Source organism: Equus caballus, chromosome 1 (genome assembly GCF_041296265.1).
Source record: "Equus caballus isolate H_3958 breed thoroughbred chromosome 1, TB-T2T, whole genome shotgun sequence".
NCBI classification, from domain to species: Eukaryota; Metazoa; Chordata; class Mammalia; order Perissodactyla; family Equidae; genus Equus; species Equus caballus.
The window spans coordinates 63,454,513-63,480,681 of NC_091684.1; the positions used below are offsets into that span (position 1 = coordinate 63,454,513).

The window sequence follows — 26,169 nt, forward strand, 5'->3', positions numbered from 1 at the left end:
AGTAAACCAATATTTTCTAAATGACCAACGCGGGATAGTAAAAAATCATGCATGGGTAAAAAATCCATTCAAAGTGCAACACAGACCAATGAATTTTTATGTGACAGAGTATAAATTTTATTGATATGGCTATAGATTCCACATCACAACCAGCCTTTAAGAAGCCATCACTTGGGGCCGGCCCAGTGGCATAGCGATTAAGTTTGTGCACTCTCCTTCGGCGGCCTGGGGTTCCCGAGTTTGGATGCTGGGAGTCTGGGCATGAACGTACATACTGCTCATCAGGCCATGCTGTGGTGGTATCCCACATAGAAGAACTAGAATGACTTACAACTAGGATATACAACTATGTACTGGCACTTTGGGGAGAAAAAAAAAAAAAAAGAGGAAGATTGGCAACAGATGTTAGCTCAGGGCCAATCTTCCTCACCAAAAAACATACCTTAAACAAACAAAAAAAGAAGCTATCACTTGTCCAGTTTTGGTGTAGTATCAAAGAATATTCACAATTATCTGAAAGGCTATGAAAATATCCCTCCCTTCTCCAACTACATATCTGAGTGTTCCTGGGTTTTCTTAATATACTGTGACCAAAACAATATATCACAGCAGACTCAACGCAGAAGCTGCTGATGAGAATCCAGCTGGATTCTAATAAGCTTAACCTTGAAGAGATTTGCAAAAATGTAAAATGATGCCACTCTTCTCCCTAACTTTATTTTGGAAAATAAAGTTTTCATAAAAATACTATATTATGTTAATAGGCAATGGGTCTATTATTTTTAAATGAATGAATATTTTTACATTTTTCAGTTTTTATCTCTAAAAGGGTATTGATAGATATAACTTACATAAACAAAAGCTCTTTGAGGTCTTCAATAATTCTTAAGAGTGTAAAAGTTTTCTGAGACCAAAAAGTTTGAGAACAAGAGATCTAGAAGAATCTCCAGAGGAAAAAAAAACTTCCTTTGGCCACTACCGTGGGGACACCTGGGCCCAGATGAGACGTCGTTATGCGATGGAGTTTCCCTGATCCTTCTGTCCTGCATTTGGTGGCGTTCTAGAGCGCACACAGTGCATCAACGCACTTCATCTCATTTCATCCTTAATACAACCTTAAGGGTTTCATTATCATCATCCCTGCTTTACAGATGGCAAAAAGGTTCAGAGAGGTGAAATGACTTGCCAGAGGTCACCCTGAAAGCTGGTACCATCACTAGAAATAGTTGAAAGCAACTTGTTATTGAGGCTCTACTCTGGCCACTGGCCACTGTGCTCTGGGGACAGAGAAAGTAAGAGATTAGCCTCTCTACCTGTTCCCACCACTGCCATCCCAGTGACCACCCTCTCCTGTGGTTCTGGGATCCCTCCACTGGGGTTGAGCTGGTTGGGACAGCTTGAGCTGTGTGACTCCAATGCTGTCCCTGTTCCTGAGTCTTAGGCCTGAGGCCTGGAAGGATGACCAAGGAGACACTCATGGACATCACTGGGTTTATGGAGCAGAGTATGAGAACAGCTTGGAAAAAACAGCTTGGAACAGCTTCTGAATGGATGTGACTCCCCTGTGTCCCTCTCACCTCTGCCCCCTCATCTTCCTCACAGGACATGCCCAGGACAGTGGTGGTGGTCAGCAGCAGAGGCAGCACGAGAAATCAAGAGGCCGCGAACCCCAGGCACCAGGATTCTCTCTCTCCACCCTGGCCTGGCTGGAGAGGCCTGCGCACCCTGCCCAATCGTAAAGATCCACTGAAGCCCTCGCCACACGCACTGTGCTGGTGCAGAGAGGTGCCCCATAAGGAACGATTAATTTTGTCACAATTCATTCTCACGAATCTCCACAGGCTAACCAGGCGGCCCTTCAATCCCCTCTGCATGTTGCTGAGTTACAAGAGTGTGGCTGCACCACCTCTGCCTTGTGCACCTTGGCCAGAAAGGAGGGCAGGCAGCAGGGCCAGCTTCTTTATTGTGAGTCAGGTTTGGAGGAGGCTAGCCCCAGCTATCACCCGGCAGGACCGTGCTTCTGGAGTGGAATGTCTACCTCTGTCTGGCATTCTAATCCCCACAGACTGTTCCAGAGGCTGCTGGCCGCCTGCCAGCTCTGCTGATAACTAAAAGCGTTTCTTCCTCTCCTGGCAAAAAGGGTAATTCTTTCTGTCATGACTAAATGTTTGAAACAAATGAAACCTGTAGTTCATTAAGACTTTTGGGAGCCTGAAGTCTGTTAAGTGGGAGGATGGGGAAGTGAGAGGGAAGCGAAAGAGAGAGAGACGGGGTGGGAGAGAAAGGGGGAAAGTAGTGGGAAGTGGTCAGCTCCAGCAGGAGCTGCCGAAGCTAAATTTTGTTTATATGACGGCCGCATTAACGAGCCATGTGCTCTTGCTGGGTCTCCCTAGGGTGAAGGGCATGTCCCCAGACTCTCAGGGCGCTTCTCCCTCCTTGCTCTGTGGCTCTGCTGAGCAGCACCCTTTGGGGCCCAGCATCAGGTGGTGAGAAACTGCTCTTAGGAGAGTTGAGAAGAAAAAGCAAGGAAGGCTGCATTTGGCCGGTTCCCAGCATGTCTCACACCAGAGAAACTAGGAGGCCCTCTGCGAGTTAAACACGGGCCAAGGCCAGGGCCCTGAGTGAAGACAGCATTGTCAGGGTTGGAACTTTCTGGATCAGTGGCTTCCAAACTTTTTTGTGTGATCCCAAAAAACACAACATAAAATTCACAGCTAACACGTACGTAGCCTCATCTCACCCCCATATCTTCCGAGTATGTTTTTACATATTTTATCATAGGCAATCCTCACAATGCCCCAAAGAGGTAGACAAAATTATTATCCCCATTTTGCAGAGGAGGTAGCTAAAGTGCAGAAAGGTGACTTGTCCTGTCCAAGTAGCACAGCTAGGAAGTGGCAGAACTGTGACTCAAGCCCAGGCCACCTGACACCAGAGTTGGAGCTCTGAAATGCTCTGTGGTATCACAAGTGTGCGTGTGTCAGACAAAAATTTCACAAAATACTATGTACTTTTATGATGTGCATGCATGCTGATGTCTTCTATTCTTTCCCAATATATTCAATTAAAAAAAATTTTCTTAAAGAAATACTGGTCACATCCACTAAATTGATTTTATGAGCCAATCATAGGCCACAATCAATCTTGGACAAATGGTGATTTCGGTTAAATATTTCCCCTTTGGCCTTTACCAAAAAGTGAATTCCCATAATCTGATGAAGAAAACCCAAATCCGGAATCTCTACTGCACCTCAATGGCATATTTTCACTGGTGACAAGAAGGTAGACCTCTGTCACTCAAATCAGACATACAGGCCAAGCCTATTATCCCAGCCCCACCCCTAGGCCCCGCCAGGTGTGTGCTGTCTAAGCAGTGCCTTCGTTGCTTTTGGGGGATGCCCTTTGCCCGTCTCTCACTCACTACCTTGGAACTTGCCTTCCTCAGCAGCACTCAAAGGCAGAGTTCATACTCCTCCCAATACAGTTCTGGGCATGTGGAAGTCCTCAGAAAAAGGGTGCATGGTATGTTTTGAACTGCCAGGGGACAGACCTTTGTGTGCTGCAGTGGGGCAGGAGACCCTTAAAATACCCTGAAAATCTGGTCTGGTTAAAGCTTAGAAGCACCAGAGAATCAACCTCCTGCTCAAAAGCAGACTTCATTTATTTATTCCTACCTACCTTGTCCATAATAGATTTTAAGATGGCTTCAAAAGCAGGCTATGGACTGTTTGAGAAAAAGAATGAAAGGAGGGTGGTGATGCTAAAATCTGATCTTTAGAGCCTCATGGAATCTGCCTGGGGCTTTCCTAGAAGACTTCATTAAATTAAAACCACACTAATTCGCCTCTGAGTATGCCATGCCAGGAGCAGTTAAGGCTGTCCAAATGGGGTTCCCATAGCAGTAGTTTGTAAGTACTTCTTTTTCTGATGAAGAACGACAAATTCAGTTGTTTCAGATCCTATAACCAGCTGGAATGCCTCACCTTCCATGATATTTGGTGACCTCTTATACAGCAAAGTCACCAGATGCTCAAAATAAGGGCAAAGGACTCTTCTGTGAGGCCTGAGTGACAGAAGGAACTCCCACTGGCCTCTGATTAGCTCTGTGACCCTGGGCACTTCACTTGCCTTCTCTGGGCCTCTATTTCCCCAGCTCTCAGGGCAGGACACTGGACTAGATTATCTCTAACATTTCTCAAGAGTGACAGAGGTTGCCTGGGGAGTCATTTCCAAAGGGTCAAATCAGGGTTGGGTACGGGTAGGTGTGGGCCCTATGGGGCTGATTGCAGGCCATGAATACAGCTCTACAGTAGCACAAGGAATGCTTTTCAAAAAGAGTGAACAAGACTGGCTGTGAGAGGCAGTGGTGGGAAGCAGTGTACACTTGGCTAAAACTAGCCAAAGAAGAACAGGAAGGACAGGAGAGAGGAAAGAGAGATGCCTTGCCTACAGGCCAGCCTGTCCATCAACACCTCTTACGTCAAGAGTATAATAAGAAACATACGAGTGGACTTGGCTGTAAATTGGCACATTAGTGTCCCTTGGTTTTCCACTGCATGACTAGACACAACCAGGCTGCCTACTGTGTGTGGCATGCAGGCTGAGCACAGGCCGTCTCCACTGTATGGTGTCTATGACAACGCCCTTGCTGAACTAATGAACTACCCTCACCACTCAGGGCACAGGTTACAAACTGACAGCCTTTGGATTTCTTTTGTTTGGGCTTTGCAATATTTTAAGAAATTTTCAATTTGTTGCCAACACTTAAAAATTGAGCAATTCTACATTAAAAGCCAGATTAGAGACTTCTCCTGAAAAGTCAGATCTATCACATTTGCACTGATTCTCACAGGACCAATGTCGACTGGGACTGAGTAGCAGCTGCCCACTTAGGAGGAGATATGGGGCTCTCTGTTTAGCCACAGGCCCCACCCTCCCATCCTCCACTGCCTTACACACAGTCAGCTTCATTCCTTTACGCACTCTGCCTGGTCCTGAAGGGTTGGCATTTGATTTGAGCCTGGACTTGAGGAAACATTTAGACGTGCAAGTGCCAAGAGCACTGAGAAGGGAACCCAGCCTTCCACCTGGCAATGTGGTCATGTCCTGCTCCCCATCTCCAGCCAACTGGTCTAGTACCACACCCCTGCCCACCCATTCTATCCACTACATGTTCTCTGTGCATGTATATTTTTCCCTGTGTATATCCTTTTCCCTCTCGACCCTTTCTTTGCTGGGTGATTTCAACCACTCAGTCTACCAGTCACAATCTACACCAGCCTGACAGCTCCACATCGATGCTCTGTGATCTGACCAGACTTCAACATATGACTTTAGAGACCCATTCTTTCCTGATTCAGCAGTGGGGGCAGACTCTAAAAGGGCGTGCCAGGAATTGAAAACAAGCTGTCCTGTGAGTATATCATACTAGTTCAAAGTTGGAATGTCTTTTTCCCTTTTTTTTTCCTTTGGGGATTAGAAACTTTATTATTATGATGTGCATGTGCTGGTGTGGTTATGTGTTTCACGGTGCATGACCTCTCTTTATCAAACACATCTGAGAGACTGCTGTGCACCAGGTCCTATGCCAAATGCTTTATGTGGGTACTGCTGATCCTCATTATAACCTTTCAAGGTCAATATTTTCATCACCAGATGGAGAAACGAAGGCTCAGAGAAATCACATTGTTAGTGAGGTGTGCAGCATGAATTTCAACCCAGCCTGTCTTCTCCAAAGCCTGCCAGACCCCTTCCATTAAGGTGAGGGTCGAAGATATAGTAATGGCAAGTGAGCACATTAAACAGAATCTGAAGGATTGGGTGGTTGTAGCTTTTTGTTTTTTCATACCAAATATGTTTTCAGTTAACCTCAAATACTTTGAGGTGAATTTCACCTCATGGTAATGAGTCAGAGTCCAGTTGCTTTTTGATCCTGCTTGGAAACTCAAAATGTGCATAACACGAAAGATGGTCCATAAATAGACTCATAAAAGGATGACTTTGAAATGAGGCATCCCCTAATACAAGCACTTGAGCTCCATGGGCTTTTTTTCATCATGACATTGCTTTCTGGACCAAAATAATGACAAATTGTTGATGCCTATGGCTGGCTATGGGGCCAGGGCCACCCTGGGACAGCCATCAAGGTCTGGGACTGTTCAGCAGACATGGCCTAGGCCCAGGCACATGTTGTAAGTTTCTGAAGCAGGCCAGTCAATGAGCCTTGTAGTCCCAACCTCTTGTGATAAGAAAGACTTTCAGTAACTGGATGCTCTGAATTACATGATGGCCCCATAAAGGGGTGTGACACATGGGACTGAAGTCAGAGAACAGATTAGGGAGCTGAAGTCCCTCTGGCCTCTATGGTATGTCACTGAAATAAACCCTGCAGCAATAACTGCATATTCTCTTACCTGATGCCTACCTAACTGTGCCCTTCTCTCCAAAATAGCCTTGTAGCCTTTCCCTGGATTAGGACAGATAAAACTGCATTTTGAGGGCAAGGACTAGCACTATGATATAAAAGATGGATAATTAACCTTGGGAAACTTGGACATTATGGGTGCAAAACTCAGATTCTCACATATAGTTTGTCACTTATATAGGCGAGGTTGTCAACGTTCTACAAGAGGCCTCACCAGACTGTGACTTGGGGGGAAGGGAGCAGGAAGGGAGGCTGTGGGCTTGGTTGATTGGCAAGAGAATTTGAAGTCTCTCCACAGATTCCCACTCAAGTCAGCTCCCTGAGGGTTTTCTGGCATTGAAGGCTTTGGCTTTTAGTCGGGTTTGTGCCCAGGCACAATTAGTGTCTCAGCCGCATCCCAGCTTTGAGGGCCGCCCAGACTGCCGCTTGGCTGATGTGCCTTAGAGAAGATAGATTCAGTCCACAGGCCTCTCCTCTGAACCCTCCCGACTCTGATTCCCCACAGCGGCAAGCAAGGCCCGAACCCCACCATCAGCACGCTCAGTGCGGCTCACAGCCTCCAGGGGCTCAGACGTTTCCAGTTCAACCACATGCAATTCCCACAGGGCCGGCTTTGAGAGGGGAGCAGACTTTAAGCACTCGGATCTCGCTTCCAGCCTGGGTGAAGGGCGGGGACTCAGGCTGGGGCGCAGCCTCTGACCGGGGGCGGGGCCGCAGGCGGGCGGCGGGTCTCTTACTGTGATCGCTGCCGAGCGCTGCGTGGATGAAAGCGGCCGCCGGGTAGAAGAAGACGCTGAGGTCGAAGGTGGGCAGGTCGTCGGCCTCGACGCCGTGGTACTCGATGGCCATGTCGCGGTAGTATTCGGGCCCCGTGTCCACGTTCCAGCGGCCGTGGGCCGCGTTCAGCACGTGCGTGAAGCCTGCCTTCTGCAGCCCATAGCGGTCCAGCGCCGTAGCCCTGGGCGCAAGGGAGAAGGGCCTGGTGGGCTGGGCGGTGTCTTGGTCTGGATCTGGGGGGAAACTCGGGGGCCGCCTACAGGTTTCTGCTGTCGATTCAGGCTTCTACAATAAATACTAGTCATTGAAATGAAGGGCTACCCTAGACCAAAGCCCTGCTCCTACTGACATCTTAGCAGCCTGTGCCATTTCATGTTTCTAGCTCCGCCGGTTCTAGAAGGGAGAGGGTTGGAGGCTGGGGGAGGCGAGCTATTCATTGGTCAGTTCATCATTTTTTCATCATTCACCAAATACAGAAGAGCTTGGTGCTGGACACTACAGTGGTCGCAGGAGGGGATCGTCACCTACCAAATCCCCCAAAAGGTGACCAGAATGCAAAGCCAAATGTAAAGGAGAGGACCACCTTCACGGAGCCTCAGGAGACCCTGCAAAGCAGTGCTCTCCTCTGACCGTCGAATGTCTGTAAGAGCGTGGAAGTGGGGGCTTGAATGAATGGTTTAAGACTGAGATTGGCCAAAATTCCTGATACTGATGTTCATGGGGTTTGTGAGCACAATGCCAAACCGTTGCTTTGATAAGTGAGTCATTGCCTAGTTGGGCAAAGCGTTGTTCTGAAAAGGAGAGCTATTTGAGCAGTCTGTTGTTTGAATTGATTTCGGGGAAGTTCCTGAAGCCAACAGTGAAGTTATTTGCTAGTTTATAGCCTTATCTTTCTAGGCAAGAATTTCTAGAAACAAAGAGTAAAGTCATGTTGAAATAGGTGGCCTTGAAATGTGAGACAGAGGTAGACTGTCAAAGGAAGCAGGAGTCATTTCTGCCTAGAGGGGCAGGGGAGACTGCATGGGAGAGGGGCTTCTGAGCCTGCCTTGCTGCGAGTGTTGATGAAAGGGAAGGAGGAGGCAAGGACACGCCAAGCCAAGGAAATGGCACAACCTAAGGGATGGAGGCTGGAGCAAATGAAGGCTTTTCAGGAAATGTTTATTATTTCCTGTAATCAATCATGTATCCCCAAAAAATGATATAGGTTCCATTGCATGCCAGGCACTGTCCTGGGTGCTGATGATGCAGCAGTGAATAGGTTAGTCAAGGTCCCTCAGTAAGCTTAGATTCTAATTGGGGTAGCAACTAAGCAACAAGTAAACAGGATAATTTTAGATAGCAGAATGAGCAGAATGACTGTGATCCTGCTTTAGGCAACATGGTCAGCGAAGGCCACTGCAGGGAGGTGGCATTTAAGCTAAGACTGAGGAATGAGAAGGAGCTAGGGGAAGAGTCTGAGGAGAAGTGTTTCATCCAGGCAGTGGGAATAGTAAGTGCTAAGAACAGAAGGGAAAGTAGTAGCAGTAGCTGTAGTAGTGAGGGAGTGGTGTACAAGGGGACGTGGGAAAGATGGGCCCTGTAGGCCATAGGGAGAGTTTGGATTTTATTTGAAGTGTGGTAGAATGCCACAGAGGATTTTAAGGAAGGAGTGAGCATTGTTTTCTTTTTTGAAGATCAGTGGGGCTGATGTGTGGAGATGGATTGGAGAGGGGCAAAAAATAGAAGCAGGGAGCTCTGTTGGAGGCGATTGCAGTTGTACAGCCAGGAGAGGAGGGGGGCCTGGACTAGAGCAGTGTCACAGCAGACGTGCTGATGTGTTGGGAATGAGGACAGGAGGGAGGGAACTGGTTTGGCCAGAGCATAGGATATGAGATGAGTGTAGAGAAAGGTTTGGAGAGAGAGTGTGGGATTTGATCATGGAAGTGCTTAGATGCCAGAATCTGTTTTGGGGGTCGAGAAGAGCTTTTGATAGTGTTTGAGGAGGGGTGACCCCCTCTGGGTTTTAGGACAACATCTCCCTCAACAGCACAAAGACCAGTTCTACAGCTCAGGGAAGAGATGACAAGGGTCTGGAATCATAACTGAGGGATCATCTCAAGGCCAGTGGTAAAAGGACACGGACGGAAGTGGCCATGTTGGCTACTGTGAATCAACACCCTAGACTGAGAGGAGCCTTGCACCAAAAAAACATGCCATGGCCCCTCAGCCAAGGGCCCCTTGTCTATTGCTGGCTTCCTGGAGCTTTTTTTTTTTTGGCCATAGGAGGAACCACAGTGGAGTCCAGTGTTTGGGAAAGAGAGACCTGAACACAGGCATTGAGCTTTTAGAAACATTTGCAAACGGCCCATTGGAACTGAGGCGTGGGGAGGCGGGGAGTTCTACCAAGCCCCCCAGCTGGCTTTTGGCGCTGTTATCCTAACTATGGGACACATTCTGCTTTCAATTTTTCCTCGGAAAGGTCTGTTTTTCATTTTTCTTCTTGTCCCAAAGTATGTATACAACAAACATTATGCTTTGGGGACATAGATCTGTGCTCAATTAAAGGCTCCTCTAATGCAGTCCATCTTGCTGAGTAGCAATCAACCTCACTTTGAGGTTGAGCTCAATGGAAAAATTAAAATTAACTGTCCTTGACAGGAAGTTCCTACCCAGCATAAAGACTGTTCTCTCTCAGTTCAGCAGCTGGGTTTCACCATAATCAAATGGCAATTTGAATAAATAACAATTTGCGCTTTGCTGCTTTGGGGGTCAAGGATCAGGGTAGATATGCAACAAGACGTTGCATGACTCCTCCACATTCACCCCACAGAGCTGGTTTTGGCTATGTCTGAGGGAGAGAAAGGGCTCATGGAGAAGATTAGACCTGATGGGTATCTGAGGCCCACTGCAGGTTTTGGGGGGCTCTGTGGTGACCTGGCCTGGGAAGGGGAGGTGGTGTCCTCACACACCACTCTGGAGATCTCCCCCTAGCTTGGTTTACTCAGAGTCCAGTTGAGGGCTCAGAAGGGTATCCATGATAGAATAGGGACCTGCAAATAAACAGGTGACTCTTAGTACTCTTAGCCTACAGGGGCTGTGATGAAGCAGATCCCCAGTTGGTCTAGACACCTGGGTCAGCCATAACTGGGTGTGGGGTGGAGCCGGAGGGTAGTGTCTGGCACTGTATTGTTTTGTTTTGTTTTTTAATTTCAGGGCCACCTGCTCAGATATCTGAGAAAGAGACAGAAATCTGCCTCTGCTGAAGGAGAACAGCTCAGAAGAAAAACAGATACAGGAATTTACTTCTAGCAAGATCCTTAGTTTCTGGTTGTTTTAAGAAAAATCCTAGATGTAAGCAATCTGTTCATTTTTAAAATAACATGCCACTTAATTTCAAAAATAGCACATGCTCAATGCAGAATGTGGAAAACATATCTCCTCCCACACACGCACACAGAACCACCTGTATTTCTACCCCTAGAGACAAAGACTATTTGCTTTTTAATATACTAAGATCCTCCATTTGTTTTTCCATGCATAGATCTGTATGTTTTATATACATTTTGGGGGTGGGTGTAATACTATATATATATACAGTTTTAAAAACTTTGACAAGGTGATATGTTGTAAACATCTTCCTATGTCAACACACAGCCATCAATAGCTGCATGCTATTCTATTCTATACGTAAATCTCAATTTTACCTCACCAAGCCCCCAGTTTTGGACATTTGTGTTTCTCTCTCTCTCTGTGTCTCTTTCTCATGGAGGGAGAGTGGCAGGTGTTATAAGAAACACTGTAAACAAACAGCTTCACTGTGTTTCTTTGGGCACATCTCTATGTCCTGGAGAGATTTTTAAAAATGGAATTGCTGCGTCAATGAGCATGAGCATTTTTAACACAGTGATACTCATTACTAAATTATCCTCCAGAAAACTTGCTCAAATTTACATTCTGACTTTTATTCTTTGCTAATTTCATAGGCAAAAAAAGTGTCTTGTTTTTCATTACTTTGTTATAGCAATGAGGTTGGACATTTTCTCACAAATTTGTTGCCCTTGTGCAGTTTGCTTTTGAAGGACATTTTCGTATCCCTGTTTTTGACCAAGTTCTCCTTAGCTCTTCTTCGCTGTGGACCTCTTGCCTAGCTCTGGATTCTGACTCCAGGCTGGAGGGCCAAGGATGTGACGTTCTTCTCACATAGCCCAATTTCCTCAGGCAGAGACTTCTCCTCCCTTCCACTTTTTCTGGCCTGGGCCAGCTTCCTTCCAGCCCCTCTGGAGTTCCTCCAGGAAGCTTGCTTCAACCCCTCAACCCTTGAGGAATGGCAAATAAGAGCACTTTCTGTGAGGCAGCATTCCTAACATTCCCCTTTTTCAGACCCCTTGGTGCCCTCCTGATTCCCAGTGTATACACCTCAGCATCTACCCGAAAGCCCATTTTCTCCAGGTGTATGCTTTTGCACAGAGGGGAGGAGCGATGTGTGTGTATATGTTTGTACAAGCCCTTCACCAGCTTCCTTGCAGTGGGAAACCAGCTGTTCCCCTGTTGCTGGGATTCTGCATTGGGCATTGAAGGAGACCCACTAATGATCAGATGGTTCTCATACCCCCCTGTCTGTGAGGACCTGCTGATTTCCTGCACCGAATTGTGGACTCCTGTTCACCAAGGACTAAATCCTGTAATCTGGCGCCTTATTTATTCTGATGCTTTAGACACTGTTGTGGTCTCACATCATTTCATGGACATGACCCTGATGGTGACCTTTTCCTCCTTTGGAGTCTTGCCCACACCTACTCCTTGCAGGTGGATTTTAAAAGAGCAGGCGCATTTCTAGCTTTTCATTTCAGTCAATTCACCTGTCAAAAATGAGATTCACTGGCTTCCTAGTTTCGTGGCTGTTCTTAATGCTTGCTGATGAAGCTGTCCGGGTTCGAGGCTCCTAGAAGACACCGAGCTGACAGGTGGAGTTTATAAGCTTGAACGGCTGCGTGAACTAAAACAACTGAACCTCTGGGACCCTCAGTTTTCTTTGTTTGTTAAATAGAACCACTTCCAGTGGCAGTACTTTCCTTACAATATTCTTGTAAAGTTGAATTATGCAATATTCAAGTTCCTTTGAAAGGTTAAAAGACAAATTCCGGGGGGAAAAAGCAATAGAAAGATGTATGCCAAAATGTTATCAGTGGTTATCTCTGGGTAATGAGATTATGGGTAATGGGAATTTTAATTTTCTTCTTTTTTGTCTATCTCTGTGTTGTAGATTTTCAGTAATGAACATGTCATATATTCACTTATTATGTAAATATATACCATGATTTTTATTGATGTTATTTCCTTAGTTCTCAGGATAGACTGACTATTGCAAAGACACAAGGTGGCCTCTGCAGTTTTAACTCTTAGAAATCTCTTCAACGTCTACCCCACTCCCCCAGAACTAGTCCTCCAAGGATGGGGGCAAAGAGGGAAGAGAGAATACACAGGAGGCCTGGTTTTGAGAAATGATGTTGTATTAATGATGGGACTAGGCATTTGGCTAACCATGAAAGGAAATGGTTGACATTGCTTGAGGCCTTCACTGAAAAGCTGTCACCCAGCGTAAGAAGGCCCAGCCAGGCCAGGGCCTGTGGCATGTCGCCCAAGTCGCCTTGCCCATGACTGGTGCCCTGTTGTACCCAAGTCATCTTTGGTACTTGGAGGTTCAGAGTCCAGGTTTTCTAGTTCTTTCAGGTAACATTCAGCATGTTAAATTGTTAACCTTGGCTGTGTTTCCACTGCATTCTAAATGAGCCGTGGCCCACCCTGAAGAAGCAGGTCAAGTTTTAGCTCTCCTTTTTTGGGGAGAGAGGTGCAGCTGTCCAGGTGCACCAATAAGAAGCCCTCTGTCCAGCTGAGGGCTGTCTCAGCTGGTTGATTGGCCCTCACCTCACTTTCCAGCCTCCTCGACTCCAGGTTGGCCCTGGAGATGCCTCTGGCTTTTGAGGCCGTTGGTTTGGTAGGGAGCCGAAAAACAGAAAGGGTAAGACAGAGAGACCCCTGGAAAGCAAGCTCAGCTGCCTGGGGCTGGCCACAGGCATTTGAGGAGTCAGGCTTTATGGGCAGGGGCAGCTGTCTGTTGATGACTCCAAAAGCCGGACCTTGGAGGCACCTGTGTTTTTAATAAAAATGGGAAGCTGCTTAGGGCCCCAGCCCCTCAAGTGGCAAAGCAGCTCCACAGCGCCCTGGTATAGGCTCACAGGGATGCCTACAGCAGGAGAGGAAAGAGCAATTTCTCGGTTACCCTGTTTAGCCAAGCCTTACTTTCAGGAGGCTGTCCTAGCTGGGAATTTGCACGCACTTTGACAGTAGCCAGGATATTTCCCCTCCTGCTGACTATAGGAAAGAAAAAAGATTTTGTTAAGCAAATGAAAGATATGAATGAGATTAAAGTGAGAATATTTAAATTGCAGAAACATACTGCTTTCAAGCATACTCAAGCACTTTTGAAGTACCCATTTAGGGACTGCTGATTGATAAGAGGTGATGAATTATTCTTATCTCATCATTGACGCCAGTCCCTGGCTCTCTGGAGGGCAACACTTGGTTAACCTAATTTGAATGACTTAAAAGTAATAAAATAAGTATGTGCTTGAACTTAATAAAGCCTAATTTATTTAATAGGACATTTCTTAAAGAATTTTACTTTAGAGCTGGAAGGGACCTTTGACGTCATCCCTTTATTTTACAAATAAAGAAACTGAGTCCCAGAACAGTAAAATGTTTTGCTAAAGGCCACACACAGTGGCCACCCACACTAGGAGCTTGAACCCTGTGCTCTGAATCCCGCTTGAGGGCTTTTGCTTTATTCCATGCTGACCCTACAGTTCCCACTGTGGCAGATTCAGACCCCCTACCAAGTTGTGGGAAATGAGTCGGGAGACGGTGGCTGCGCCTCGAGCGAGGAAGACTTCTCTGTGAGAATATCCAAACGGTGGCTGGCAAACCCCCTCTGCTGACCCAGCACACTGAACACCAACCACATCCCCCTCCTGTCTGTGGCCTCTTCTCCCCAGGCTGTGGTGGTGGGGCCACCTCTGTTTTCCCCAGGCTGTTAAGCAATAGGGACTTGGAGTCACCAGGTGATCCCCTTCAGATAAGCTGGGACTGAGAAAATGCTTTAGAAATTCTGAAACCCACAGGCCCATAGGGCTTTGATGGGGCTCTGCCTCCTTAGGCCTTAGGCCACTGGGGCCCTGGAAGGCCAGGACAGTGTCTGTGGAAGGAGTTGGTACATGAGCTAGAGAAGGGCCATTAGGAGGGACCTTCCTTCCAACCTGGCCTTGGGTTCATGATAGCATCTCATGGGAGAAATTTGACCAGGGGTGTTTTCTGTCCCAAGGCTGCCCTGCCCTTAGCATGAGGGACCCTTAGTGGCAAAAATAGTGACTTCTTTACCTTCCTCTCACACTGTCGAATTTCCAGAACCTGTCTGATCTATAACAGTTCACACTTCTGAGTGTGCCAGGCACTGCACTAAGCATCATATATATTAATCCATTAAATCTGCATCTTATAGGTGAATAAATTGAAGCTCAGGAAGCTTGAGTGACTTGCCCGAGGCCACACAGAAACCAGTATTTGACCCAGACATCGTGGCTCTGGAGCAGATGCTCAGCTATTCTGCCTCCCTCCATAAAGAAGCCCTTGAAGGGAGAGGGTGGGGGAAAGAGTGAGCTGCTTCTTGGGGGTAAGTCTGGTCCCCAGCAGGTCCCAGGCATCACTGGTCTAGATTCCAGGTACAGCCAGTAGCTCTGGCTGCCCCAGGACACCCATCCTCACCCTGGGTCCTGACCACCCTAACTTCCAGAGCCTTAGTACTCGACTTTCAAAAGTCTTAGGTGCTTTTAGGGAAAGGAGAAACTCAACCTAAGTGCAAATATCAAATTAAAACTGAGGCTTTGTGCATGAGAAGGCAGCTTGGAACTTTTTGCTGCTTTGGGCAACATCTGCAAAGAGACCAAGAAACGCCGGCAGCTGTGCCTGCTCTCGGCTGGGTTATAACCTCCATGTGGTTGCACTAGCAGTGGAATTAATTGCTCAGTAAGCATCTATGAGTCTTGTTAACCTTGTTAAGTGGATGTCTAGGAGGGACCCTAAGCAGAGAAGGGGACAAACATCACTCTGTGCTGACTTTAGCCCCCTGCCCCTGCTGTGCATGCAGGTCACGCACGCTGACCATGGAGCTTGCCTAGACTGTGTGTGTGTGTGTGTTTGTTTTGAGGCTCGGTTAGACAGAGCTGGATTGAACTGAAAGGGGAGTGACATCATCTTGGTTGAAAGAAGCAAGGTTATGGTCAGATATCAAGGAGGCAAGCGTATCTTATTGCGTCAAGCTCTACTGTCTGGAACTCTACTAACTAGAACATGTCTGTCCTGCTCAAACACTCTCAGTGGCTTCCTGAATGAAGTCCCTTGGCCAGCCCTCAGCCTTCCACAAGCTGACCCTGACCTACCTTCCCAGGTTTCTTTCTCACTAAGTAGCAATAATAATAATAACATTTGCATTTGTCTATTACTTTATAATTTACAAAATGCTTTCACATTCCGTATTTCTTTGAATCTCCTCAGTAACCATTTTTAGAGATGAGGATATAGGCCCTTTCACTCATCAGGCAAAGGGACCTGCCTAGAGTCTCTACCCCAAGAGTAGACTGTGGCTTTGGCAGTCTGTGTGTTATCATTTGGAATATTTGCTGCCCCTCCCTACGGTTGGGTTACACTTTCCTACCCCGTTGACTTGAGGCTTTGGCATGGACTTGCTTTGGCCAATGAAATGTGAGCATAAGTGGCATGTGTCACTTCTGAGTCAACTTGTGGTTTGCCATGTGTCTCTTTTCTCTGCAGGAGACTCACAAAATCCCAGGTAGGGGCTACTTCTGAGTCCTAGGTCCTGGAGTAAAGTGGACATGAAGCACAGTTAGAACCAGCCGACGTGTCCACCAGGGACACATCACATGAGTGAGAAATAAACTATTATTGTGGTAGGCCACCAAGATGTTGGGGTTACCTGTTGTCACATGGCTAAATCTAGGCTCACCACACACTGGTAAAATATGGCATAATCCCAGACCTTCTGAAAGTGCCCCTTCTCCCACATTTGTCCCCTGTATTCCAGGTAAATCACCCTGTTTGCTCTTACCTCTATGTCTTTTCTCATCCTGCTCCTTCTGGCTGGAATTTTGTTGAAATCCTACCCATCTTCCAAAGTCAAGCTTGGGATTCACCTCTTCTGTAATGCTTTCTCAGATCCATACTAATACCAAACACTTACTCAGGGTTTACTGTGTGCCAGCTACTAGTCTAGCACTTTACTTGTTTTAATTCATTTAATCTTCACCCTATGAGATATGCCCTATTACTGCCCGTACAAGGAGAAGGGATGTAAACCAGTTTGTCCAAGATCACACAGATGGTAACTGGCAGAGTCAGGACTCAAACCCTGCATTCCATCCCTGCAAACTACTTCTCTCTCTGTTCCCTGTTACATTTCTACACACCGCTTCTCCTCAACTGTAGAACAGCTGCTTTATCTGACTGACCACATATTCTTGATCTGGATTTGTGTATAAATTCTATCACTGGCTGGTGGGTGACCTTGGGCTAGTCAGTTAATTTCACTGAGCCTCAGTTTCCTCTTTGTATCTCCCACAGCTCCTATTAAGGTGCCCAGTAAATACTCACTGACTGATTGACTAAATAGATGAGCTCTGTGAGCCTTGGTTTGCCCATTTGTAAAATAGGAGTAAAAATGGCACCTCCTTCATAGGGTTGTTGTGGAGTTTAAAGATGCCTAGCACAGGGCACGGTCCATGGTGAGAATCCAATACAATTAGCTGTTATTACTATTATATGCTGTTGGAAAGGTAAATAATATAGTACAGGGAGAAAAACTTTCTTCTCACTACAGGGATTGGGGAAAGCTAACTTCATGGCAGAAGTAACGTGAGTGGACTTTGAAGAATGGATAGAATCTGGACACAGAGATGAGATGAAAGGAAGGCATTTTAGACAAAGGGAACAGCATAGATAAAGACATAGAGACAGTGTAAGTCTTAAAATCTCAATCCTCCTTCCCCCAGTTATACCATTTTTAGGGTCAGATCTAAGGAAATAATCCTAAATCTGAGAAAATTTTTATGCATAAAGATGTCCGCTGCAGCATTATTTATAAAAGCGAGAACATGGAAATAACTGGTATGTCTAACAATAGGGAAGTGGTTAAATAAATGATCTTATATCCATCTGATATATTATTGTATATATATAATTATAATATGTGTATTATATATATAGTAATTAAATATATGAGATGTAATAAGGGAAAAGTTTATGAATGATGCTATGTGGGAAAAAAATAAAATGAAAAAGCATTATGGTTACAACTATATAAAAACAAATTTCAAACCCAAAAATAATACACAGAAAGCCTAGAAAGAAATATACTGAATTATTAATAGGAGTGGCTTCAGACTAGTGGGCTTTGGTGACTGTTCTGGGAGATTTAAAAGTTTTCTTGCTTACATTAATCACTATTTTATTATTACAGCTAACTTTTATTGAGTGCTTACTAGGTACTAGGCACTGCACTAATATTTTACATATATTATCTCACTTAATCCTTACAACCCTATGAGGAAGGTTCTCTTTAAACTATTACAAATAGAGAAACAAAGACTTCTATATTAATGTAATGGGCATATATTGCTTTTATGGTAGAAAAACCATATGTTTACTACATTTATTTAATATTTTATTATTAAAAGATAAGAGATTCAGATTCCACCCCCCACCCTTTTTTTGGCTACTTCAAACAGTGTTAAAATAAACATTGTTGTGCATATTTCCTTATGCATTGGTACTCTTATTTCCATAAATTACGTCTCTTATAGTGATATTTTGAGTCCAAGTGTATGTATATTTAATTTTGAACTAATTTTAGACTTAGAGAAAAGTTGCCAAAACGGTACAGAGATTATTTGGCAATAAAAAAGAATAGAATACTGATATATGCTACAACTTGGATGAACCTTGAAAACATTATGCTAAGTGAAAGAAGCCAGCCACAAAAGGTCACATATTGTGATTCCATTTGTATGAAGTGTCCGGAACAGGTAAATCCATAGAAACAGAAAGCAGATTGGTGGTTGCCTAAGACTAGGTCAAGATGGAGAATGTAGAGTGAGTACGTAATGGATTCGAAATGCTTTGAGGTGATGAAAATGCTTTGAAAATAGATAGTGGTGATAGGGGCACAACTCTGTGACTATATAAAACCACTGAATTGTACACTTGTACAGTTTAAAAGAGTGAATTTTATGGAGTATGAGATAGATCTCACTGAAGCTATTATTTTTGGAAAAAAACAGCTCAGAGAGTCCCTATATACCCTTGCCCTAGACTCCCCTAATGTTCACACTGGGAAATGATTGGATAAGTTGGGGTACAGCTATACTATGGAATAGCAAAAATACAGAATTGTATGATTCCTTTTTTCTTTTTGCTAAAAATTCTTTAAAAGAAATGAAAACCCTTTATATGTGTGCATATGTTTTCTTATGTTTGCAATAGCATACATAAAGTCGTAGAAGTATGCAAGTAAACTTAATATTAGTTACTCAGTGGCAAAATTAAGAGAGGACAAAGGGAGATTATGCAGTTTGTTTTTATAACCCTCTATGTTGTTTAATTTAGTATCAAAGGGCATGTAATTTTTGTAACTTTTTCAATTTAAAAATATTAAGGGAAAAAATAGGCAAAGAATTCTGCCCCTAGATCTTCCCACTAGACAGTTCTCCTTAGGTTTTAAGCAACGCAACGTATATTGAAATCACACATGGAGGGTCCTGCACACCCGCTCCTTGGAAAGATGGAATGTGGGCTGAAATCCTGGGGGAGGGAGGGAGGAGTAGGAGTCCTAGTTAAGATGAAAGCTTCTGGGTTGGGCTGTATTCGAATCCAGCTCTCTGCCACCTACTGAGCTCTGGGACCTTTGGCCATCTACTTAACTCCTCTGTACCTCAGTTTCCTTATCTTTAAAATGGGAGTAATTAGGTGACCTCTTTCATTGGGCTATGGTGAGAATAAAATGAGATCGTACATGGAAGATGGCTAAGACAGTGCCTGGCACATAATATTCAATAAATGACAGGCATTATTATTATTAATATTATTTACAGTAGGCACTTCCCAATTGTTTAAGGAGTGGGGAATGGTGGCTATAAAAATCTAGCGGGGAGGAGTTGGCCTGGTGGCATAGTGGTTGAGTTCACACATTCTGCTTTGGCAGCCCAGGGTTCATAGGTTCAAATCCATGCTTGTTAGGCCACGCTCTGGCGGCATCCCACGTAAGGTAAAGGAATATTGGCACAGATGTTAGCTCAGGGCCAATCTTCCTCACAAAAAAAAGAGAAAAAAAATTTAGTGGAGGGAACAGCAATCTCAACTTTGCTAGGCCTATGCTTCCCAACACATGGGTTAATGTGCTCTATGCCACCAAACTGAGAACTGACTTTATTCATGCTGGTGTTATACCCAGCTAAAATAAACAACTACATTTTCCAGCCTGCCTTGCAGCTAGGGGTAGGGGAAGTCTTAGGTGAGATTTCCCTTTGGAAAGATGCCCTTTTGTTCTTCACTCCCTTCTGCCTTCCTGTGGTCTGGATCCTAGATAATGGCTGGAGCACTATCAGTAATCTTGAGCCATGCAGTAACCATGAGGAAGGAAGCCACGCCCTTGGGATGGTGGAGCAGAAGCACAGAAGCCTAGGTTCCTGATGACCCTGGAGCTGCCGTGACGGCCCCAACTTGACTTCCTCTGGACTTCCTTTATGTGAGTCAGAAATAAAGCTCTGTCTTGCTTAAGCCCCTTTTCTGAGTTTTCTGTAATATGAAAATAAACCTAGACCTAACTAAAAGAATTCTCACAAAATAACTAAGCTAAAAAGCAAAAGCTCATAGTGAAGAGGTGGCGAGGGTGTGACTTGGGGAGGGGCTGGCTGCCTTCTCCTGGGCGAGGCTGAAGGTGAGGATTGGCCTGGGGACTTACTCGTCACCGATGTACAGCTTGGGCCAGACTTCATTGACGTGGGTGTACTGGGGACTGCCTTTCCAGAAGAGGCGCTCCAACTCGAAGGCCCCAGGGGCGCAGTAGTCTGCCTCCTCCTCCTCCTCTGCCTTCGGCAGCAGCCTCCGGGCAGATGGGCAGGCATTCTTGAGGCTTGTCTTCGGTTCTCCGGATGTCATTTTGGAGCCAAGGGATTTGCTTTCCTTTCTGCAGCTGGTCATGAGAGAAAGTCAGGACTGGGGTTAGCAGGGGACAGAGGTAGGAAATGGGCTTCACAAAGAGAGGTAGGGATAAGCTGATCTTAAGCTTTGGCAGGCATTTCGCTGGCCTGCTGTGTTCCTGCTTCCTCCTCCCAGGCCACAGAGGCAAGCAGGGAGGCCATGATGACAGTTAAACAACACTTCCTCAACATTCCAGTCTCCACCAGAGCAAGAGTGCTGGGCACCCTCTGACGTGGGCTGAGGAGGATTTGCCACAGACCAGAGGTCGGCTTCAGGCCTAAGAAATCCCTGCAGCAGCCGGTCTCTTGCCTCCTTTCCTTTAGATTTTACCTCTTCTTTAGTGCCTACTTTTTCCTTTATCTGAATGGAATCTGCTTGTTTGGGCCATTTGGAACCCGAATAGGAAGGCCCAGAAGGTCCCTGCCATTCCAGGTTGGTGGTACTCAACATGCGCAGAGAGCCGTCGGCCACTGGAAGGGGCACATCTGGAAATCCAGAGCCTGTGTAGTCTGGGAGCCATATACATTCTCGGGGCTTCAGAAGCCGTAGGGTTGTGAGAATTAATAAACAGAAACCTCCTTTAAAATGGAGTCAGGAGGCTACAGACCCCCACAGGCAGAGCCATACCTTGCATCTCTGGACAGGAAGTGATACTACTTTACTACCCTGGCAGAAGGAAGGAAGAAATTCCTTCTTGTCCCGCAAGAGCTCAGCCAATAAGAGACTGCCATAACTCAGCTAATGAAAAGTCACTATACTTCAAACTCTCAGTTTCCTCCAATAGACTCTCTGTTAATAACAGCCCTGCCCAACTTCATAAAGAATGTTTGTCTCCTTTGTTTTCCCAGACTTGCCTGAGGTTCACAATAGACCATGTCCCAAATTGCAATTCTTTGTTCTTCCAAAATAAACCCATTTTGCTGATTAAGAAAACTGGCTGTTTATTTGTTTTCGATCAACAGAGTAGGAGGAGATTTGGCTGTGTGAGGGTTAGTCAGCTTGTTAAGACAGTTGAAGTCACTGTTTGCCGCTCACACACTAGGAGGCTGGTGGTTGTGCTGACTTACTAGGGGTTCAGAAGAGATGTTCCAAGGTAGAAAGCTGGGTTTAGAGATTGACACGTGTGTTTGGAGAGCTTGTCAGGGTCTGCAAGTGAAATGCAGGAGAAGAGTGTCCACTGTCCCCAAGGAAATGAATTCACTGTGGAATTGGGCAGGTTTGTTCCCTGAGTTGAACGACTGATACATCTACACTCAGACACCCTTGGAAGGGAAGTTTTGCTCCTGGTGCTCTGAGACTGGAAGGAAGGAGTAAAAAGTGAGGTAACTGAGAAACATGGAGGTGAGTGATGGGGAGGAAATATTATTTATTTAGTTAGCAAATATTTATGTAGCACGTATTTTATGCCAGGCACTGTTCCAAGTGCTCTACAATTATTAACTCATTTAATCTTCTTAACAACCCGAGGAGATAGGCGCTATTATTATCTCCATTTTACAGATGAGGATGATTGTAAGTTGAGAATGTTTGTAACACACGGTCTTTGTCTTCTGAGAAGTAATTGCTGAATGGGAGGGGGTAGGGTGGGGGATGCAGTGTGAGGAGGGGCAGGCCAGGGATCTGAAAAATGTAAAAAAGAGTTGGTAGTTCCAAGACCACTAGGATCATGTGAAAAGGACTCAGAATAAACTCAAAGAGGCTCCCTCTTGTCAAAAATGGAACAATTTGAACATGAATAATAAAAACAATTGCAGCGAATTGAAACATGTCAAACATCGAAATAGTAATGATACTTAAAACAACTGTTCACTGTTGGAAGATGCTAGAGAACCAGCTCGTTATTTTGCAGATGGATAAGTAAAGGGAAAGAATCCAGCATTTATTGTTCCTTTCTGATACAAACTGTACTACTGGGTAGATGAGGGAAATTTTATCTTTTATAGAAGTATTCCAGGTAATAAAGAAGGAAGAAAGCACCATTTTATAACAGCCAATGAGCTAACGGACGTAGGCATTGAATATTGACTGCTAGTAACATAAGAAGAGATGATCAGACATTATGGGCCCTCTGATGGAAGAACGTACCACCACCACAAAAGTAGTCTCACCAAAGAAAAACCTGAATCTTTGATCAGAGTCTTCAGAGTCTAGATCTAAATACCAATTTGCATGAGATTCAGAGGACAGTTAAGTTACATCACAGGGCCTTATCTTTTAGACACATATACTGAAATACTCAGACGAAATGATCTAATGTCTGGGATTTGCTTCAAAGACGATATAGTTGGAAAATGTAATAATATATTGTGTGTGGGGTGGGGAGTATAGGTGGAGGTGCGATGAGGCAGGATTGGCTGTGGATAATGGTGGTTGGGGTTGGATGATGGTCGTAAGGTAGTTACTGTTTCTCTTTGTATGTGTTTGAAATTTCCATTAAAAAGTTTTAAAAAGAAAAAGAAGGGGTTGAAAGCACTTCTATGGAGAATTTGATTCTCCCACGTTCACAGTAGATAAATTAAAGGATCACTAGCTAGCAGTGTGTGTCTTTGAGGATCGTGGGAAGGCAGGATCTGTAACTTTCTTCTGCAAAATCCTGAGTTGGGGGTTGGGAGCAATAGGCAGCAGGGGTGACCCTTCTTTGGGGTCTGTCAAAGTGTGATCTAAAGACCACTTCTCTCAGACTCATCCAGCACTTGCTAAAAATACAGATTCCTGGGTTGCACCCTGGACTGGGGTAAGGGCCTAGGAGTCTGTATTTTCACAAGCTCCCAAGTGAGTCTGATGCTCACTGAAATTTGATAATTGCCCACGAGTAATATGGCTAAAGAGTCAGGAGCTGTTAAGTCAGGAGAAGGGTAGTAAGGGTGCTCAATATACTTTCCATCTTCTCACTGAAGTGGAGGCCAGGTCTTCAGCCTAGAAGGAGGGTGCAGGACTGGGAGGAGTGAGGGGCTGGACGACCTTCCTCTGGGCTCCTTGAAGACAGCTCCTTAGAGTTCTTTGTCTCTGTAGACTCAGTGTCTGACATGGGGGAGGTGTTTAGAAAGTATTTGTAGTATGAGGAAATGGCTTGGTGAATGAATGAAATGAGTGAATGAATGACTCAGGGAGTGAATAAATAAAGAACTGTGAGCCTGCTAGGGACTCAGCCAGAGCTGATGAAGCAGGACTGAGCCTCTGGGCTAATTTGGAAGTGGGGTGAATGTGAGCCGAGTGCAGAATACAGGATGGACAGGCCCCTGTAGTGGGTGGTTGCTCAGGCATGAACTCCCTTCTGGGGCCTGCCTGCTGGCATTTCCAGTCACAAAGTGGGGAGTTGTTTCAAGGGATGGCCAGAAACTTCTGTGGCAGGAACCAGCACAGACACCTCAGGATCCTAAGAGTGCCATTATAGCTCTGCTTGCTTCAGGTCCAGGCACCTTCATTTTGAGAGGTCTGGAGCTCAGCCTGTCCATGGCACCAACTCTTTTTATTTCAAAGTAAGTAGAAGCTGGGCACCATATACCTAAATTTGGAAGTTTAGGCCATTTTGAACCACTAAAGGAAGCTTCAGAAGAGGTGATTTAGGGAGATGCTGGAGTAAATTGCATTCTGAAACTTCTGCTTGCCTCCTTTGATCACTGAAGCTGACCTCACCCTTGCTGAGGCCCTTCCTCCTTCATTATCCTGTGGAAGGAGCCATCCCCATCCCCATCTCCGTGCTGAAAGCCGCGGCTGAATTTCCAGACAGAAGAGGAAGTGGTGTGGCCTACCCAGAGTGGCTTGGCATGCACAGGGAGCTCTGGGATCTATTATCCTCCAGCACGCAGATTTGATGGGGAATGAGAACAAAGCACAGAACTGTCCAGAAACCACAGACCTGTAATCTTTCCAAATCCTGAAGGCGGCCTGTGTGCATCCCTCTCTGCATGGCTCCCAAATCTCTGAACCTCAGAGAGGTTGGAGCGTCTGTTTCCCAGATCACAGCCAAGATGGAAGGGGAAGACAAATCTGTTCTGTTTGGTTTCCATAGATTTGACCCAGAGATTAACTGCCAAGGTCTTGATGACACACACAATATCTATCACAGGCTAAATGTCATAATGAGAGCTGGGCAGGTTGTCCAGAAAGGCCTCCAGGTTCCTGCTGCAGCTTCATATTTAAAGGTTTGGCCCGAGGAAACCAAATGCCAACTTGAAGGCTACTTGGCCTATTGCAGCATCAGCCTGCCTCCTCCTCAGAGCAGCGCAAACTCAGGCTCCTTCCTAGAGGAGCCAGGCAGGTAATACAGAGCAGGGAAGTGGACTGGGTATGTAAGAATAAAACGAACAAGCAAAAACCTAACTATTGGCTTCAAGCTGGAGACATCTGGGAGTAGTGGGGACTGTGGCACACTAGAGAGCAAATGCCCTCTCTGAAGGGGCAGCCACTTGCCATTCCATGTGAGAATGCAAGCCCGGATTGTCTGATATTTTTATGAGAAGTCAGAAGGCAGAGTTTCATGAGAAACCTGCTGATTTTTTTTTTTTTTTAAAGATTTCATTTTTTCCTTTTTCTCCCCAAAGCCCCCCGGTACATAGTTGTGTATTCTTCATTGTGGGTTCTTCTAGTTGTGGCATGTGGGACGCTGCCTCAGCGTGGTCTGATGAGCAGTGCCATGTCCGCGCCCAGGATTCAAACTAACGAAACACTGGGCCACCTGCAGCGGAGCGCGCGAACTTAACCACTCGGCCACAGGGCCAGCCCCAGAAACCTGCTGATTTTTAAATATAGGCAGCTGTAGCAGATGCTATCCTTGTCCCATCCCATTCCTCGGCTCAGATCACTGCAGTGTAAGTGGACAGTTCCCTTATACACAAAAGGTTTCCTCCTGCAAGCCCCTGAATCTCTTGGTTGTGGGTATTTTCTGGTCTTTGCACTAGTCAGATCTGAAGCATGGGGAAGTGCTCACAGAAGCTATTGCCAATGAGGGGCAGGAGTTGGTGGATAAATACGCCAGCTTCCCCCACCCTGACTGGGACCATTCTAGAGTCTGTTCTACACAGTTTCTTGGAGGCTCCCCAGTGTGCTCCTGCCCCATGCCCAGAGTGGTACCCTGCTCTCTCACACATCCTCTGCTGGCTCTCTTCCCTCCTGGTCTCACTTTTCCACTCTGCACCGTGCTTGCTGGAGCACTTCACAAATGAACAACTTGCACCGAAACCTTGGTCTCAGGGTCCGCCTTGGAGGGAACCTGAGCTAAAATGCTGCTAATTTTAAAACATTTAAAGACTCTGTGATAACAGAGAATGCAGAGGCCAAATGGGCCTTGACCACCAAGGCCTGGAGTGCCGTTTCCCTCTGTGAAACAGTGGTCTTGCCACTGAGGAGCTATTTCTGGAAATAATCAACACATTAATTCTGACTCCATTTCAGAATTTTCGACGGTACAGCTTGCATTTAGATACAGGTTTCCCTTGCCCAATGAGGGAAGGCTTTGATCTGAATTCAAAACTATAATTTTGACACTGCGATTTGAGTTTATGTAAAAAAAAAGTGTATATATGTAATTATATATACATATATATATATATATTTTTTTTTTTAACTAGAAAAAAACCCATCAACATGTCCATACTGTGGGCAAGTGGCAGGACTCAGGGGAATTTTTTTCTGTTCTGCTTTGTCGGCCCGGGGTTTGCCGGTTC

The 26,169-nt window shown here is 45.6% G+C and overlaps 1 protein-coding gene across 2 annotated transcripts in view; it reads right to left on the reverse strand.

The window, feature by feature from the left end:
* Nucleotides 1–26,169, reverse strand: part of DUSP29 (dual specificity phosphatase 29) — a 38,336-nt gene that overhangs the window by 5,930 nt on the left and 6,237 nt on the right. Inside the window, exons 2-3 of one of the 2 annotated variants that reach the window (XM_005602134.4) lie at nucleotides 20,265–20,495; nucleotides 7,162–7,382 (exon numbers count right to left, since the gene is read on the reverse strand). In XM_005602134.4, the coding sequence (XP_005602191.2) occupies nucleotides 7,162–7,382; nucleotides 20,265–20,495 (452 nt within the window). 2 annotated transcript variants of the gene reach the window in all.